The sequence below is a fragment of the Nelumbo lutea genome, chromosome 1 (genome assembly GCF_056320005.1).
Source record: "Nelumbo lutea isolate HS-2025 chromosome 1, American lotus-T2T, whole genome shotgun sequence".
Taxonomy (NCBI): domain Eukaryota; kingdom Viridiplantae; phylum Streptophyta; class Magnoliopsida; order Proteales; family Nelumbonaceae; genus Nelumbo; species Nelumbo lutea.
This window is the reverse complement of record NC_142684.1, coordinates 77329586-77343355: the sequence shown is the minus strand read 5'-3', so window position 1 is coordinate 77343355 and position 13770 is coordinate 77329586. Positions and strand designations below refer to the sequence as shown.

Here is a 13770-nt window from a genome sequence, read left to right as displayed (position 1 = left end):
CCCAATATAAAGTGTTAGAGGTAATTTTAAAAACAGTCTATATCAAGGTCGATTAAGCAAATCAATTGCAAACTAAGGGGGATATTTTGTAAAACCTAAATTATATGGTAGCTTTTAGTCATTTTGTGAAAGTATAAGAGTGTTTTAGTAAATGACGGAAAAATAACCGGCCATTTTGGAAAGGAACAAACTGACAAATCCACATCAGTTCCTCGTTCGTATTCTGACATAAAGAGAGATCCAATGCACGCTTACCTCGCACGTACCCACGATGCAATTCTAATTCCTTCCTACACACGCGCGGCTAAGGCTGGTGCGATCTGACACGTACACGCTTCCCCGTCCCAGTTCTCGGATTCCTTTCCTCCTGAAAAGTGCCAGTACCCATGCAGACAGACGATCGCTTCTTCTCCGTCTTCCAAACCGGGATCCCGAAACCATCTCTTCTGCCTTGGTTTCTGGTTTTCCGGTGGCATCATCCCTCTCCGTATCCTCTGCTGTTCTTGAGTAGGGCTTCGTGTTTTGCAACGGAGGAATTATTTCTTCTTGTCAGATCTACAGGAAAAGTTCCTGGATTTACATTAGAGCCGTAGAATCCGCTGACTGTTACTGCACTTTTTTCATTCGCTGGAGATGGAATCGATACTGGCTCGTGCTTTGGAGTATACGCTCAAGTACTGGTTGAAATCCTTCTCCAGAGACCAGTTCAAGTTGCAGGGTCGAACCGTTCAGCTATCCAATTTAGGCATGAAACCAATCATTTTTCTTTGCTTAATTCTGTACTTTAGATTTGAAAACAAATTATATAAGAAAAGGATTAATTAGTCATTATTTTTGTAATTTTTAGATATAAATGGTGATGCTTTACATGCTAGTCTTGGATTACCCCCAGCATTAAATGTTATGACTGCAAAAGTCGGAAAACTAGAGATAAAGGTTGGTTGAGAACTGCAGTTCGTTTGATATCGATTGGTTAAATTGGATTAAATTTGGGTTATTTGATATGTTTGTGATGTTTCTCTTGTTTCTAATTGTGTTCAGTCGATGTGTTATTCAGCTTCCGTCGGTTAGTAATGTGCAAACGGAACCGATCGCTGTTCAAATTGATAGACTCGATGTAGTTCTGGAGGAGAAGTCGGATTCCAATAATGCGAAGAGCTCAAACAGGCAATGCCATTACGTTTTTACTTGGGGTTTCACTAGTGATTGGACTAGCATTTAGACTAATACGACTACTTTCCAATTTCTAACTTCTCCTTATACCTCCTGCAGCTCCCAGGCGTCTAGTGGCTCTGGGAAAGGTAGCGGTTATGGATTTGCAGACAAGGTAGGACTTTTCTCCATGGAAATTGGAAATGAGTTAAATGTTCATCACCTCCAGTTTCTCTTGTGAAATAATTGAATCGAGAACTTAACAATTCTATAGGTTGTCGTTTTAACATTTTGAGTGGATAAACTACCTTTCCTTAACAAGTGGTTTTTAGTTACCTATTTTGACATAGACAGACTTAGCTATATGTAGGGCAACATATGGATAAACCAATGTAATGATTAATTAAGTAAATAATGTGTCTGCATGTTACTTTAATCGTATCCCATGTCATAGGGACAGTGAGAGCTTATCCAATGGTAATTGGTCCCATGTGGTAATATGGCCTTGGTTGACTAGTTACTAAGAATTATATGTAAGATTATTTTCATCACAGGTACAAGATTTTCCATTCATGGTCTTTAAATTTACTTCAATATCATACTAAGTTGCTTTCATGAGAAGCACTAACAAAACAAGAAATAGTGGGTGGCACAGACAACTACTGGAAGTTTCCCTTTAGAAGTTATTACTATTGTCCAGGACTTATTAGAAGATTTATCTTGTATTGGGTTTAGGTGAGTCCACGTTTACTGGGGGAATTGGTACCCATGGTTTTATCACTTTATGTAATGGTGAGATGTGCAGTAGGAATGTTGAGATTTACAAAAGAGGTTGATTTTTACATGACATGGTTGCTGATTTTTATTTTCTCTTCTAAGAAATAATTGATACCCTTGGTTTTATCACTTTATGTAACGGTGAGATGTGCAGTAGGAATGTTGAGATTTACAAAAGAGGTTGATTTTTACATGACATGGTTGCTGATTTTTATTTTCTCTTCTAAGAAATAATTTCTTTTCCAACACTAATGGTTATTTCTCATATTTATTTTGTTTTACAAGTATTACCAAGAGACTGATCACCAGGTGCAATATCATAACTAAGAGTGATCTGGATTCTATTCCTCCGTTCTTGTCTAAGGCCATATCTTCCATTAAAGAATGACATTCCAAGCAATGTGTTTTTGCCTTTTTGTCCTTTAAGGACCTTCAACTTGCACCATGTTACTCCTTACTCTTAACATGAAGCTTCATTTGTGATCTAACTTTGTTGCTCTAGAAGTTTAATCTGTTATTCTTCTGTACTTTTATTTTATCTTTGAATGACAACCATTGGCTTTCTATTTGTACTTAGATTGCAGATGGAATGACTTTAGAAGTGGGTACTGTCAATCTTTTGGTTGAAACTCATGCTGGTGCTCATAGCCAAGGAGGTGCAACATGGTAATACCTTATTACCTCTTACCACAAAAATTTTTATCAATCTATGCTGTTATCTATTGACTATTGTTCCTTCTCTCTCATGTAGGCTGAGGGTTGCAGCTGCATGAATTGTACCAATGTTTTGAATTGTTTGGTTAATGAACACTAACTGTATTTAGTTTTCATCAAATGATCACACATTTAACCCATTGGATGGTTACATATTGTTATTGCATATTTTGTTGGGCATATAATAATTTTTTGTTCTTATTTTTTTGTAAATATTCACACCTTACACTCTGGTCTGTAATTACAGTCATCTGACATTTCCGTGAAAGTGTTTTCCCTAACCATATTGCAGCTAGAGTAGTTTCTCTATTATTATTATTATTATTTTATTTTCTGGTAGGAGAGTAGCCTCTCTATTAGAAAACTCTCATCAGGGCCAAGCTATTCTTCTGTAGCTACTATAGTCATTAAGGTTTTAATTATGGGCTTTAACTTTTCTTGATGGGGTAAATATAGAAACTTCTCATAACTAAGAACAGATTGCAGTTTTTGTTAAAGATATATTCTCTTTAGTCCTTGTGGCAAAAGATCTGAATTAAAGCAACACGTTCCCATTTTAAATTTGTTTTGTTATTTCTTGCTCTAATGCATTTGGTTTTTAACCATAATTATTCTATATGGTATATTTGTAATCCCTTGATTGTAGAGTGTTTTACCATCAGTAGTTTGTGTAACAAAGTTTCCATAGTAACAATTTTGTTATTTCTTAATATCTTGCAAGTTGCAACATGGGTGAAACAGCCAAAAGCAAAATCTCTTTTTACCCATGAAGTTTTCGATTGTCAAAGAATTGGTTGAAGTGTACTTTAAGTATGAGTTGATATTCTAAGGTCTGTATCCACCCCTCCCAAGGCCCCGGAAAGCCAGGACCAATATTGGGTAATAGCATCTTGCTTATAATTATGGGCAGTCGTTTCTCATTCTTTCCTTTATGACCAGTGCATCACCTATGGCATCTATCACAATACGGAACCTTTTGCTGTACACAACAAATGAAAATTGGAAGGTATTTTCTTGGATTACTTTCGTACTGATTACTTGGATAGTTTTTTGTTGTATTTGTAAGAATTGCTCCTAATTTCCTCTAGTAACAGGTTGTGAATCTTAAAGAAGCAAGGGACTTCTCGAATAATAAGAAATGCATTTATGTCTTCAAAGTAAGTTCCTGGTCTTCTCTGCGGTGTTCTGCTTTGCATTGCTAATGGTTTAATCTACCACAAATATGGTAACTTTTCTATCCATATTGGTGCTGTATATGCAGTTGTGCACTAGTGAAAAGTTATCTTGTTCTTCTGTATGGTACTACCTATTGATGCTATATGCTTTTCTGTGCTGCCAGAAACTCGAATGGAGATCATTATCTGTTGACCTCTTACCTCATCCCGATATGTTTACTGATGCTCATTCAAATAAGTATGATGATGATTCAAAGCGGGTGTTTTTTGGTGGAGAACGGTTACTTGAAGGGATTTCTGGACAGGCTTATGTAACGCAAATTTGATGTTTCAACTGTTTTTTTGGTTGACCTATGTTTTGTGGGACTAAATAACTTTGCCTAGAATTTTATGGATATAGCATTCTTATTTTTTCTTAATTTGTTTTGTTATGATTAGATAACAATTCAAAGGACAGAGTTAAACAGTCCATTAGGGCTTGAGGTTCAATTGCATATCACAGAAGCTGTTTGTCCTGCCTTAAGTGAACCAGGTAAGAAAAAGTTATATTTTTTCCCCTCTTTGTCAATGTTGTGCAGTTTTAAGTATATCACTAGATAATGGATTAAGCATGCCATGGTGTGAGCAGGTTTACGTGCTTTATTGCGTTTTTTGACGGGATTATATGTATGTCTCAATAGAGAAGATGTGGGCCCAAAAGCTCAACAGGTGTTCTGTGTTCTTGTTTCTGTTTAGGATATTGTTAGAAATATTTCATTCTGCTGTCTTATTAAGCATAATCAATTAAGTTACTTTCTTGTGGTCCTTATTCTTGATTTGCAGCAATGTACAGAGGCAGCCGGAAGATCTCTTGTTTCTATTGTTGTTGATCACATATTCCTCTGCATTAAAGATGCTGGTTGGTGACAAGTGCTTGAAATTGTTTTTTCTTTTCAATATTATATTTTTTCTGAACTTTCTTTGTTTACTTTTATACCAAAATCACCAAATTAACTTGCTTGTATGAATTCCTATAGAATGATATATTAAGGATTTCTTCTTTTTGGTTGTTTATCTTATTGACTGAATCACTTTTATGTTGATTTTTTTCTATTACTCTTGGTAGTAAGCTGGACTTTGGAAGGATATTTACAAATATTTGTTAGAATCAGAAAAAAAAAAAGTAATTATATTATATGATATTTGCATTCCAGCTCCAGATTCTCACATATTCTGTAGTGGCCAGTAAACTTGTAAACTTTTTTTTTTCTGATTTGCATCACAACCAGAAGCTAAGTTTAATTTTCTAATTCTTCCAATCTTTATGTGAACTGTATTCCAAAAGAAATTTATCCAATGAAATTAATTTATTTTGCAGAGTTTCAACTTGAGCTTTTGACGCAGTCACTTTTTTTTTCCCGGGTAGGATCCATGGTCCGCCTATTTTTTTCTTAATTGTTTATATATCTTTTATCAAGACGTAGAATAGAGATAATCACACACATTTTTTTTCGATCTTGAATATATTTACTATACATATTTCTGTTGAGCAAACATAGAAAGAGTTGTGACATGGACTGGGAAAATCTACTAACAGCTCATTTTAGTAAACTTCCAGTATCTTGGTTGTCTTATTTCGCAAAGAAATGGGTATTTAGGACACTGAATTAATATACACAGTTCTCATGGCCTTCACAGGGCTATCGTTTCTAACTTCCTTTACTTTTTCTTTCTCAATGCTTTTCTCTTGTTTATCCTATGCATTGTATTATTTTATAGTGTACCTTGACATCTAATACTTGGCTTTATTTGATGGCAGGCAAGTGTATCGCATGGAGAAAATACAAAAGCCTTGTCTCAAATAATGGTTGGTGGCCTATTTCTGAGGTATTTATGTATCTTTTGTATATCCGTGGCTTTAGTCTGAATATATCTACTTCCATTTTGGTTTGAGTTTTGACTATGAGTGATGTTAGAATGAATGCAATTCCTAGCTATGAATCCTGTGTTGCTTGAAACAATTTACCTTTGCATTTTTCACTGACCCTAAAGTGGACAGAGATATGTATAGCATAAAAGTTGATGCTGTGTGTAGCTTATAGGTACACATGTTAACCTTATTCTCAATACCTGAATTCTAAATTTACTATATGGTATTAACAATATCTGGAAGTTTAAAGCAAAATTAATTGACAACTTATGGTATCATTAAGCTGGAATTTAACTTAGGAACTCGTGCTTGGAATGCAGGGACACCTTATCGCATCCTCCATGTACCTTGGTGCAGCCATCTGTGCAAGCTGTTATAAAAGATGTGCTTATTCCTGAATTTGGTATCTCTTGAATGGGTCATTTACTTCTGTATTCTGCCTATGATTCATAATCTGTGAGCTTTCAAGGCTAATACTAGATTTTGTTTTCATATAAATTTGGAGTTGATATATATCATTGTTTTATTGGAGCAGCAATGAATTTTTGCCCCTCAATCTATCCTCTTGGAGACCGAAGGTGGAAGTTAAATAAAGGAACTCCCCTGATTTGTCTCTATTCTCTTCAAATTAAACCCTCACCAGCCCCTCCATCTTCTGCTTCACAAACAGTAATCAATTGCCAGCCTCTTATGGTATATAGAAGTACAGTTTCAATCTGAAGTCTCTTTACCATTGTCTTACACCAACTTTTTTGTTTTCTCATTTTTCTCTTTATTTTATTCTTGTTCAGATTAACCTTCAGGAGGAATCTTGTTTGAAGATCTCCTCCTTTTTATCTGATGGAATTGTGGTCAATCCTGGTGCTGTTTTAATTGATTCCTCTGTTAAGTCCTTTGTATTCACTCTTGAAGAATTAGATCTTACTGTACCTTTGGATTTTGGGAAGTCAGATAATCATTCATTCAAGAGTAGCAATATTTTTCAAAGTGCATTTTCTGGAGCAAGGCTTCATATTGAGGACATGTTCTTCTCAGAATCACCAGCATTAAAACTCAGGCTACTGAACTTGGACAAGGATCCTGCTTGCTTCTGTCTCTGGGAAGGTCAACCAATTGATGCTAGTCAGAATAAGTGGACAATTCAAGCTTCACACCTTAATGTGTCTCTTGAAACTTGTAATGGTTTAATTAAAAATCAAAGTTCTGTTGGCTGGTCTGAGGGGTTGTGGAGATGTGTTGAATTGCATGATGCCTGTATTGAGGCAGCTATGGTTACAGCTGATGGAAACCCACTGGTGACTGTTCCTCCTCCTGGAGGCATTGTCAGAATTGGTGTTGCTTGCAAACAAATCATATCCAATACTTCAGTTGAGCATCTATTCTTTGTTTTGGATCTTTATTCCTATTTTGGTAGAGTCGGTGAAAAAATTGCAAAAGCAGGAAAAAATAACAGACAGAAGAGAAATAGAAGAAAATACATTGGAGGAGAACTGATGGAAAAAGCTCCTGGTGATACAGCTGTGAGTTTAGAAATGAATGGACTCCAGCTTAGGTTTCTAGAATCCTCCTTGGATATTCAAGGAATTCCTTTAGTCCAGTTCATTGGAGAAGATCTGTTTATTAAAGTTACACATAGAACCCTAGGTGGTGCAATTGCAGTATCGTCCACTGTTCGTTGGGAGAGTGTCCAGGTGAATTGTATAAATGCAGAGAGAAACCTACCAAATGAAAATGGTGCATCCATTGAACATGGGCTTCTGGTGAATGGAAATGGGTACCCAAATATGATTGCTATCTTTTGGATTGAGAACAGAAGGAAGCATCAGCCACATGACATATGCCCGGCACTACCATTTTTGGAGATAAGCATGGTGCATGTGATCCCATTAAATGCAGAAGACTCTGAGTGTCATTGTTTAACTGTGTCGGCAAATGTTTCTGGTGTATGCCTTGGAGGTGGAATGACTTATGCTGAAGCTCTGCTGCACCGCTTTGGTATACTTGGGCCTGATGGTGGTCCTGGAGAGGGGCTTTTGAAAGGGTTGAAGAATTTATCTTCTGGACCTTTGTCAAAGCTTTTTAGGACATCATCTTTTGTTGAGGATGATCAAGTGGAACAATGTACTGTTGATATTATTTTTTTTGTTAAAGGAATCTCCATTTATAAATTATAAGCCTGTTTCGTTGTATTCTACTAGAAACAAATTTATGCATTGCTCCATCATTTATATTACCTTTCCCATGATTTGATTTCAGTTTTTATTAGCTTTTCATTTGTGTTTTGTTATTGGAATGTATTTTGATTTCACACACATTTCTTATGTCCCAAATTGTTCAATATTCTTTTCTGTTTGCAGATGGAAGCTCTGAAGATGGGGGAAATGATGGTTTCCTAGACCTGGGAATACCAGATAATGTGGAGGTAACCATAGAATTCAAAGACTGGTTGTTTATTCTTGAAGGAGCCCAGGAAATGGCGGAAAGGTTGTGGTTTTACAGTAAGGATGTTGGAAGAGAAGAGAGGTGTTGGCATACCACTTTCCAGAGTTTGTATGTGAAAGCAAAAAGTAATCCAAAGCATGTTGGTAATGGCTTAAGTGAATCAAATGGAAGACAGAAATGCCCTGTGGAATTGGTCAAAGTAAGCATTTGTTTAGTTTCACTTTCAGGCTTGATTATTTGTGGATCAGATATTACCTTTAACTTTCAGCCAATAGAGTTTTGATTGACACTGACATGCTTTATAGTATGCCTGTTTCATTTATTTAGCTATTTAAAAATTTTTGTACAGATTTATGCACCTTTTCATCATCATCATTCAGTTTCTAGGAATGCCTACTCTGGCATTCAAGCATATATATAGCCATATTTCCTACTAAATCCTGTTTTTCAGTGCCTCCCTCTCCATTGGATCCCTTTTGTTATATTTGGTTGCACTGTTATGGCATGATCATATTCCTTATATTTGGTCCCTGATTCATTCTATCAAATTTTTGTTGTACATTTTCAGTAAATCCTTGCACTTTCTCTTGAGTAGCTGCTCTTTAACATGCTTCATCTTTTATTTATTATCTTAATTTCTTGTGAGAATACCTGCAGGTTGGTGTGGAGGGTTTGCAAGCCTTGAAGCCCCAAGATGGTACCTCATCAAGAGGGATCAAAGGAGCAGTTGGATACTCAGGAGGGGTTAATCTTGAAGTTCAAATGGTGATTTCTGAGGATAATGAGGAAAATGAAATGGCCAAGTGGGCAGTGGAAAACATGAAATTCTCTGTTAAGCAACCGGTAATTTAACCCAGCTTTTCAAATGTGTGTTCTTCTCATTTTATTTCTCACAATGCATTGCACTGATGCCTGCTATCAATTCTGGGATTGATAATTTGCAGATTGAAGCTGTTGCAACCAAAAGGGAACTGCAACATCTTGCTCTTCTATGCAAGTCAGAACTTGACTCTATGGGTCGAATAGCTGCTGGAGTTCTGCGCTTACTTAAGTTCAAATCGTCTGTTGGCCAGGCGGCTATAGATCAACTTAGAAATCTTGGTATTTCATTGTCTTTGACACAACTTCTATATTCCCATGAATCCCATCAATAAAAAATCCTGCTAATATTTAGACAATATTTTTGGGACAGTTCGAGCATAACCCCAAAAAATCAAGAATAAGCAGTAGATGACCTTCATACCCAAACACATGTTTGGCCTATATTAGCCATCCATATATTTGTCCTATGTTTGGCCTGAAGATATGGCCAACTAATGGAGTCCTCTGGGCTTCAGACTAATTAGTTTGTTGGCAACATGTCTGTTGATCAGTTTCTTGAGGATGGATCATGGACTTATTCCATCGTAGGATGCTTTTCTTTTTGAAATTTGTTCAGTTTCCTTGCCTTGATTGTTTCAGAATTCATAATAATGTAGCAACTTGCAGGAAGAGAGAGTTTGGACAAGATTTTCACTCCAGAGAAGTTCAGCCAGAGGAACAGTGCCAACAGCATCGAGTTCGAACCAACTCCAAAAATGATTAGTGAGAGCTCGCATCAGAGCCTGGAATCGACTGTGGCTTCCCTTGAGGCAGCAATTCAGGATTCGCAAACCAAGTGCTCAGTGCTCGTTGCCGAATCTCAAAGTCAAGAATCTTCTTTAAAACAACATATTGTGGATATTGAACAACTTAGTCAGAAACTTGAAAGTATGCGGACTCTGTTGACACAATTGCGGACTCAACTATAATCAGTTTCTTATGGCTGGGAGTAAAGTTTTCCAAAACGTATATTGGCCATTCTTTTGTAGGTAAACAAGCGTACAGAGAAAATTTATTTAAGTTTGAGAATGTGTAAGAATAGGCATAAATAAGAGATTCATACAGCCCATCGGAAAGCTTTGTACCCAAAACTTGGGAACATGTTATGTATCATTTGAACCGAGTATAGGGAAAATATATTCTGGGCTTCATCATATTTGTTCGTCTCAAGGATGTTTAGCAGCTTTGCAGCTATCATATCATTTTATCTGACTAATTTTCTCACATGTTCGTACAAGTGTTTCATTTTGCTTAATCATCAAAACTTGGGGATGGCTTAATTATCATCATCGTCCATCCCTTATCCCAACTAGACCTGCTCATGGGCCGGGTAGCCCGACGGCCCAGCCCGCTCCACAGTCGGGCTTGGACATATTGTTAAGCCTGCAGGCTTGACCTCGGGCCCAAAACACCAAGTCCGATTGTTTTTCGGGCTGGGCTCAGGATTTCTCAAAAAAGCTTGGCCTGACCTAGTTATTTTATATAATTATAAATATATAATATTTATTATAATATATATGTATATATATTAATACATACATGTTTTTACTTTTTTCCTAAATCTTTCTAATTTTTAAACTCCCAAAACCCTAGCAACGGATCAGTAATCTAGCATGTCTTCTCAAGTGTTTTCTTCTCTGGTGATCTCCGGCGAACGGATCAGCAGTTTTCACTTCTCATTCTCAGTTCCTTGTTCCTTCTCAGTCATTTTCTTTTTCGGCAATCTCCAACGAACATAGGCTAGCAGCTATAGCCTTTCCTTTTCTCATTATCTTCTCCGGTGAACTCAGACTAGCACCTCAATGTATGCCTTCTCTTTGCCCGACCAGGTTCTCTCTCTCTCTCTCTCTCTCTCTCTCTCTCTGGCCTAAGAAGATTTCATTAATGAAAAGTGAAAGCATGGCCTGAGCCCGGCTTGGCCAGACCAATGAACAGGTCTAATAGCAACTATATGGGATGGGCTGCATGAATCATGTTTCGCCATGCACTATTTAATGCCCTTTACCTAATCAATTGCATGTATTGCATTCCATTCACATTCAATTTAACTTCATGAAGAACTGCCCTTGTTTTGTTTTTGGAATCTAATCAAATAATTACCATCTTTAAATGCTTTTTAAAATTTTTTTCTTCCTTGGACCAATCACTGACGATCGCAAGGAAAGGTACATACGTACATGTTTGTTGATGCAAACATTTACCCTGTTCAAGTTAAAAATATGAGCATTATTTTTTGGGAAAATTCAACTTTAGTACCCTGAACTTTGGGGGTAATGTCAATTTAGTACACGATCTTCCAAATGTGTCACTGGAGTACCTAAACTTTCAAAAAGTGTCAAGTTGGTCCTTGTCGTTATTTGATCATTTGTTATTTGTTGAAAATGTCAAAACTACCCTTCAAAAAAAGGCACTATTCATTGTCTTCTACCTTGAGACTGAACCAGTTATCTTCAAAGAAAAAGAGAAAAAAAAAAACAAGAGATATGATAGAAGGAAACAATAACTAATAGGAAAGAAATAACTAGACAATAATGTGTTTTAGATCTAAAGGTAGAAAATAATGACTTCATTAGTCTAGAATCTCAAACACTTGAACCGGTTCAATCTCAAGGTAGAAGACAATGAACAGTTTCTTCTTTTAAAGGGTAGTTCTAATATTTTCAACAGATAACTGACAGCCAGTTAACAACAGGGACAAACTTGACACTTTTTTGAAAGTTTACGTAGTGCAATGACACATTTGAAAGTTCGAGTACTAACTTGACACTACCCCCAAAGTTTAGGGTAGTAAAGTAAAATTTTCCCCCTTAATTTGGGGTAAATTCCAGATTAGTACCTAGTACCCTATACTTTAGGGGTTGTCTCGAACTTTAAAACATGTTACTGGTACTTGAACTTTCAAAAATTGTCAACTTAGTACCCGCCATTAGTAATCAATAGGGGTGTGTTCGAGCTGAATACCTGGCTATTTGAACTCAATTTGTAGGAATAATATCAGGCTCAAGCTCGAGCTCAAGCTCAACTCGATTCATAACTCGCAAGTTCAAGCTTGGCTCGGCTCGAGCTTGACTATAAGTCAAGTGTTTTTTTGAAAAGTAAAGATTATATGTATAAAATTATTTTTATTTTTAGACAAAAAATTAAGAAATATAAAAATTATTTACTATTATACATGAAAAATAAAAATATTATTATATATGATAAAATTATTTATTATATATACATACATAATATATATATATATATATATGTATATATGTATATATTTATATGTATGTATGTGTGTGCATGTAATAAATGTCTCATTTTTACCATGACAGTTAATCTCCATTTGCATCAACAGTTTAATTATGTATCCTTCAAATTTTTCTATGTATCTCAAGTCCGCAAAAAATGCTATGTTCATATTTGATGCAAAACTTGATGGCAAGGACATGACAAGATGGCTTTGCCGAGCACCAAAATTAGGTCATACCAATGGATTCAATGCAACCCAAATCCGCCTCTATAGTACATATCATATATAGATATATGTTATATATATATGATCATACATTGATTTGTTTAGATGCATGATAGTTGTATAACCACTACCACATACTATCATTTATTTCATTTAAGATAATCACTTTACTTAATCCCAATGTACAAAGTATTGACACATATCAGCCCGTATCGGCCAATACATATCGTTTTGGGAGCTCCCCGATACGCCCCTATAGAGGGCGTATCAAGGTTCTAACAAGTTCAGGGGGTGGAGCCTTAAACCACCCCCCTGAACCGGTTTTGAAAAAAATAAAAAAAAATAGAAAAAAAACACTATCGATATCGCCCAATATGCCGGCATATTGACATTTAGAACCTTGCTTAATCGTAATTGGAAATACCAAAACCTTGATAACATATTTTATGTTTTCTAAATATTTTATTCTTTATCTCCTCTATGTTTGCCACCCATAGCTTGCTGCCCTTAAAAGATCTATTATAAGTCATCATAATAAATTATAGTCCATGGTTTTTAAAACCGGACCGGACCAGACAGTTAGAGCAATAAAACTGGTAACCAGTCAGCCCCCCAGGTCTGGTTATATTATAAACCAAAAATTCCTTAAAACGTTGAAAAAGTCAAAAATACCACTGACCTAGGCGGTCGAACCGCTAAACCGTTCGACCCAGGTCTTCACGGGTTATATTTTTTATTTTTGTAGATATAAATAAAATGATTTTCATATCCCCACCCCAAATCTTACTAATGGTTAGGATTAAAACGACCCCATTTTCGTTCTTCTCAACCTTCACAACCAACTGACCACCTGCAACGGCCACGATCTATGGCGACCGGCAACGGTGGTGAGCTTCATCTACAGGGCCAACGTTGATTTTGCAACAGGTCCAGTTGTCCAGTAGTAATAACTCCAGCAGTAATAGGTCCAATGATCGACTTGTAGCGGCAACTGGCGATTTTGCAGCGGCAGGTGATTTTGCAGCAACGGGCGGGGGTTCCTAGCGGCAATAACAATTGTAGGCTTGCAGCAGCACTTGCAGCGGCAATCATCTGCAACCAAGCCCGAGCCCACCGTCACACCAACGCCGGTCCAATCCACCAGCGGCCGTTCGACCCGAACGATTCGTTCAAAAGCTAGGGCAGAAGAGGCGGTCTCAGGGCTCTCCCGATACTTGAGCTCAGTCACATCCTTCCTTCTTTTGAACCGATGCCATGCTACTTGAATGAAGCATGCA

The 13770-nt window shown here is 36.7% G+C and overlaps 1 protein-coding gene across 2 annotated transcripts; it reads left to right on the top strand.

The window, feature by feature from the left end:
- Positions 1 to 322: 322 nt before the first annotated feature.
- On the top strand, positions 323 to 10184 carry LOC148875509 (uncharacterized). 2 transcript variants are annotated; one of them, XM_088966634.1, is made up of 20 exons: positions 323 to 745; positions 848 to 936; positions 1058 to 1167; positions 1273 to 1327; positions 2507 to 2595; positions 3583 to 3649; positions 3738 to 3800; positions 3983 to 4129; positions 4257 to 4350; positions 4447 to 4526; positions 4641 to 4716; positions 5176 to 5219; positions 5617 to 5684; positions 6048 to 6130; positions 6263 to 6420; positions 6519 to 7848; positions 8085 to 8368; positions 8827 to 9012; positions 9114 to 9270; positions 9658 to 10184. In XM_088966634.1, exons 1-20 carry the CDS (start codon positions 634 to 636, stop codon positions 9957 to 9959), a joined length of 3594 nt encoding a protein of 1197 aa, XP_088822760.1. In that variant the 5' UTR covers positions 323 to 633; the 3' UTR covers positions 9960 to 10184. The 2 variants fall into 2 exon arrangements, with proteins under 2 accessions (XP_088822760.1, XP_088822759.1); XM_088966633.1 differs by lacking the exons at positions 323 to 745; positions 848 to 936; positions 1058 to 1167 and having other exon boundaries at positions 3738 to 3868.
- Positions 10185 to 13770: the final 3586 nt, after the last annotated feature.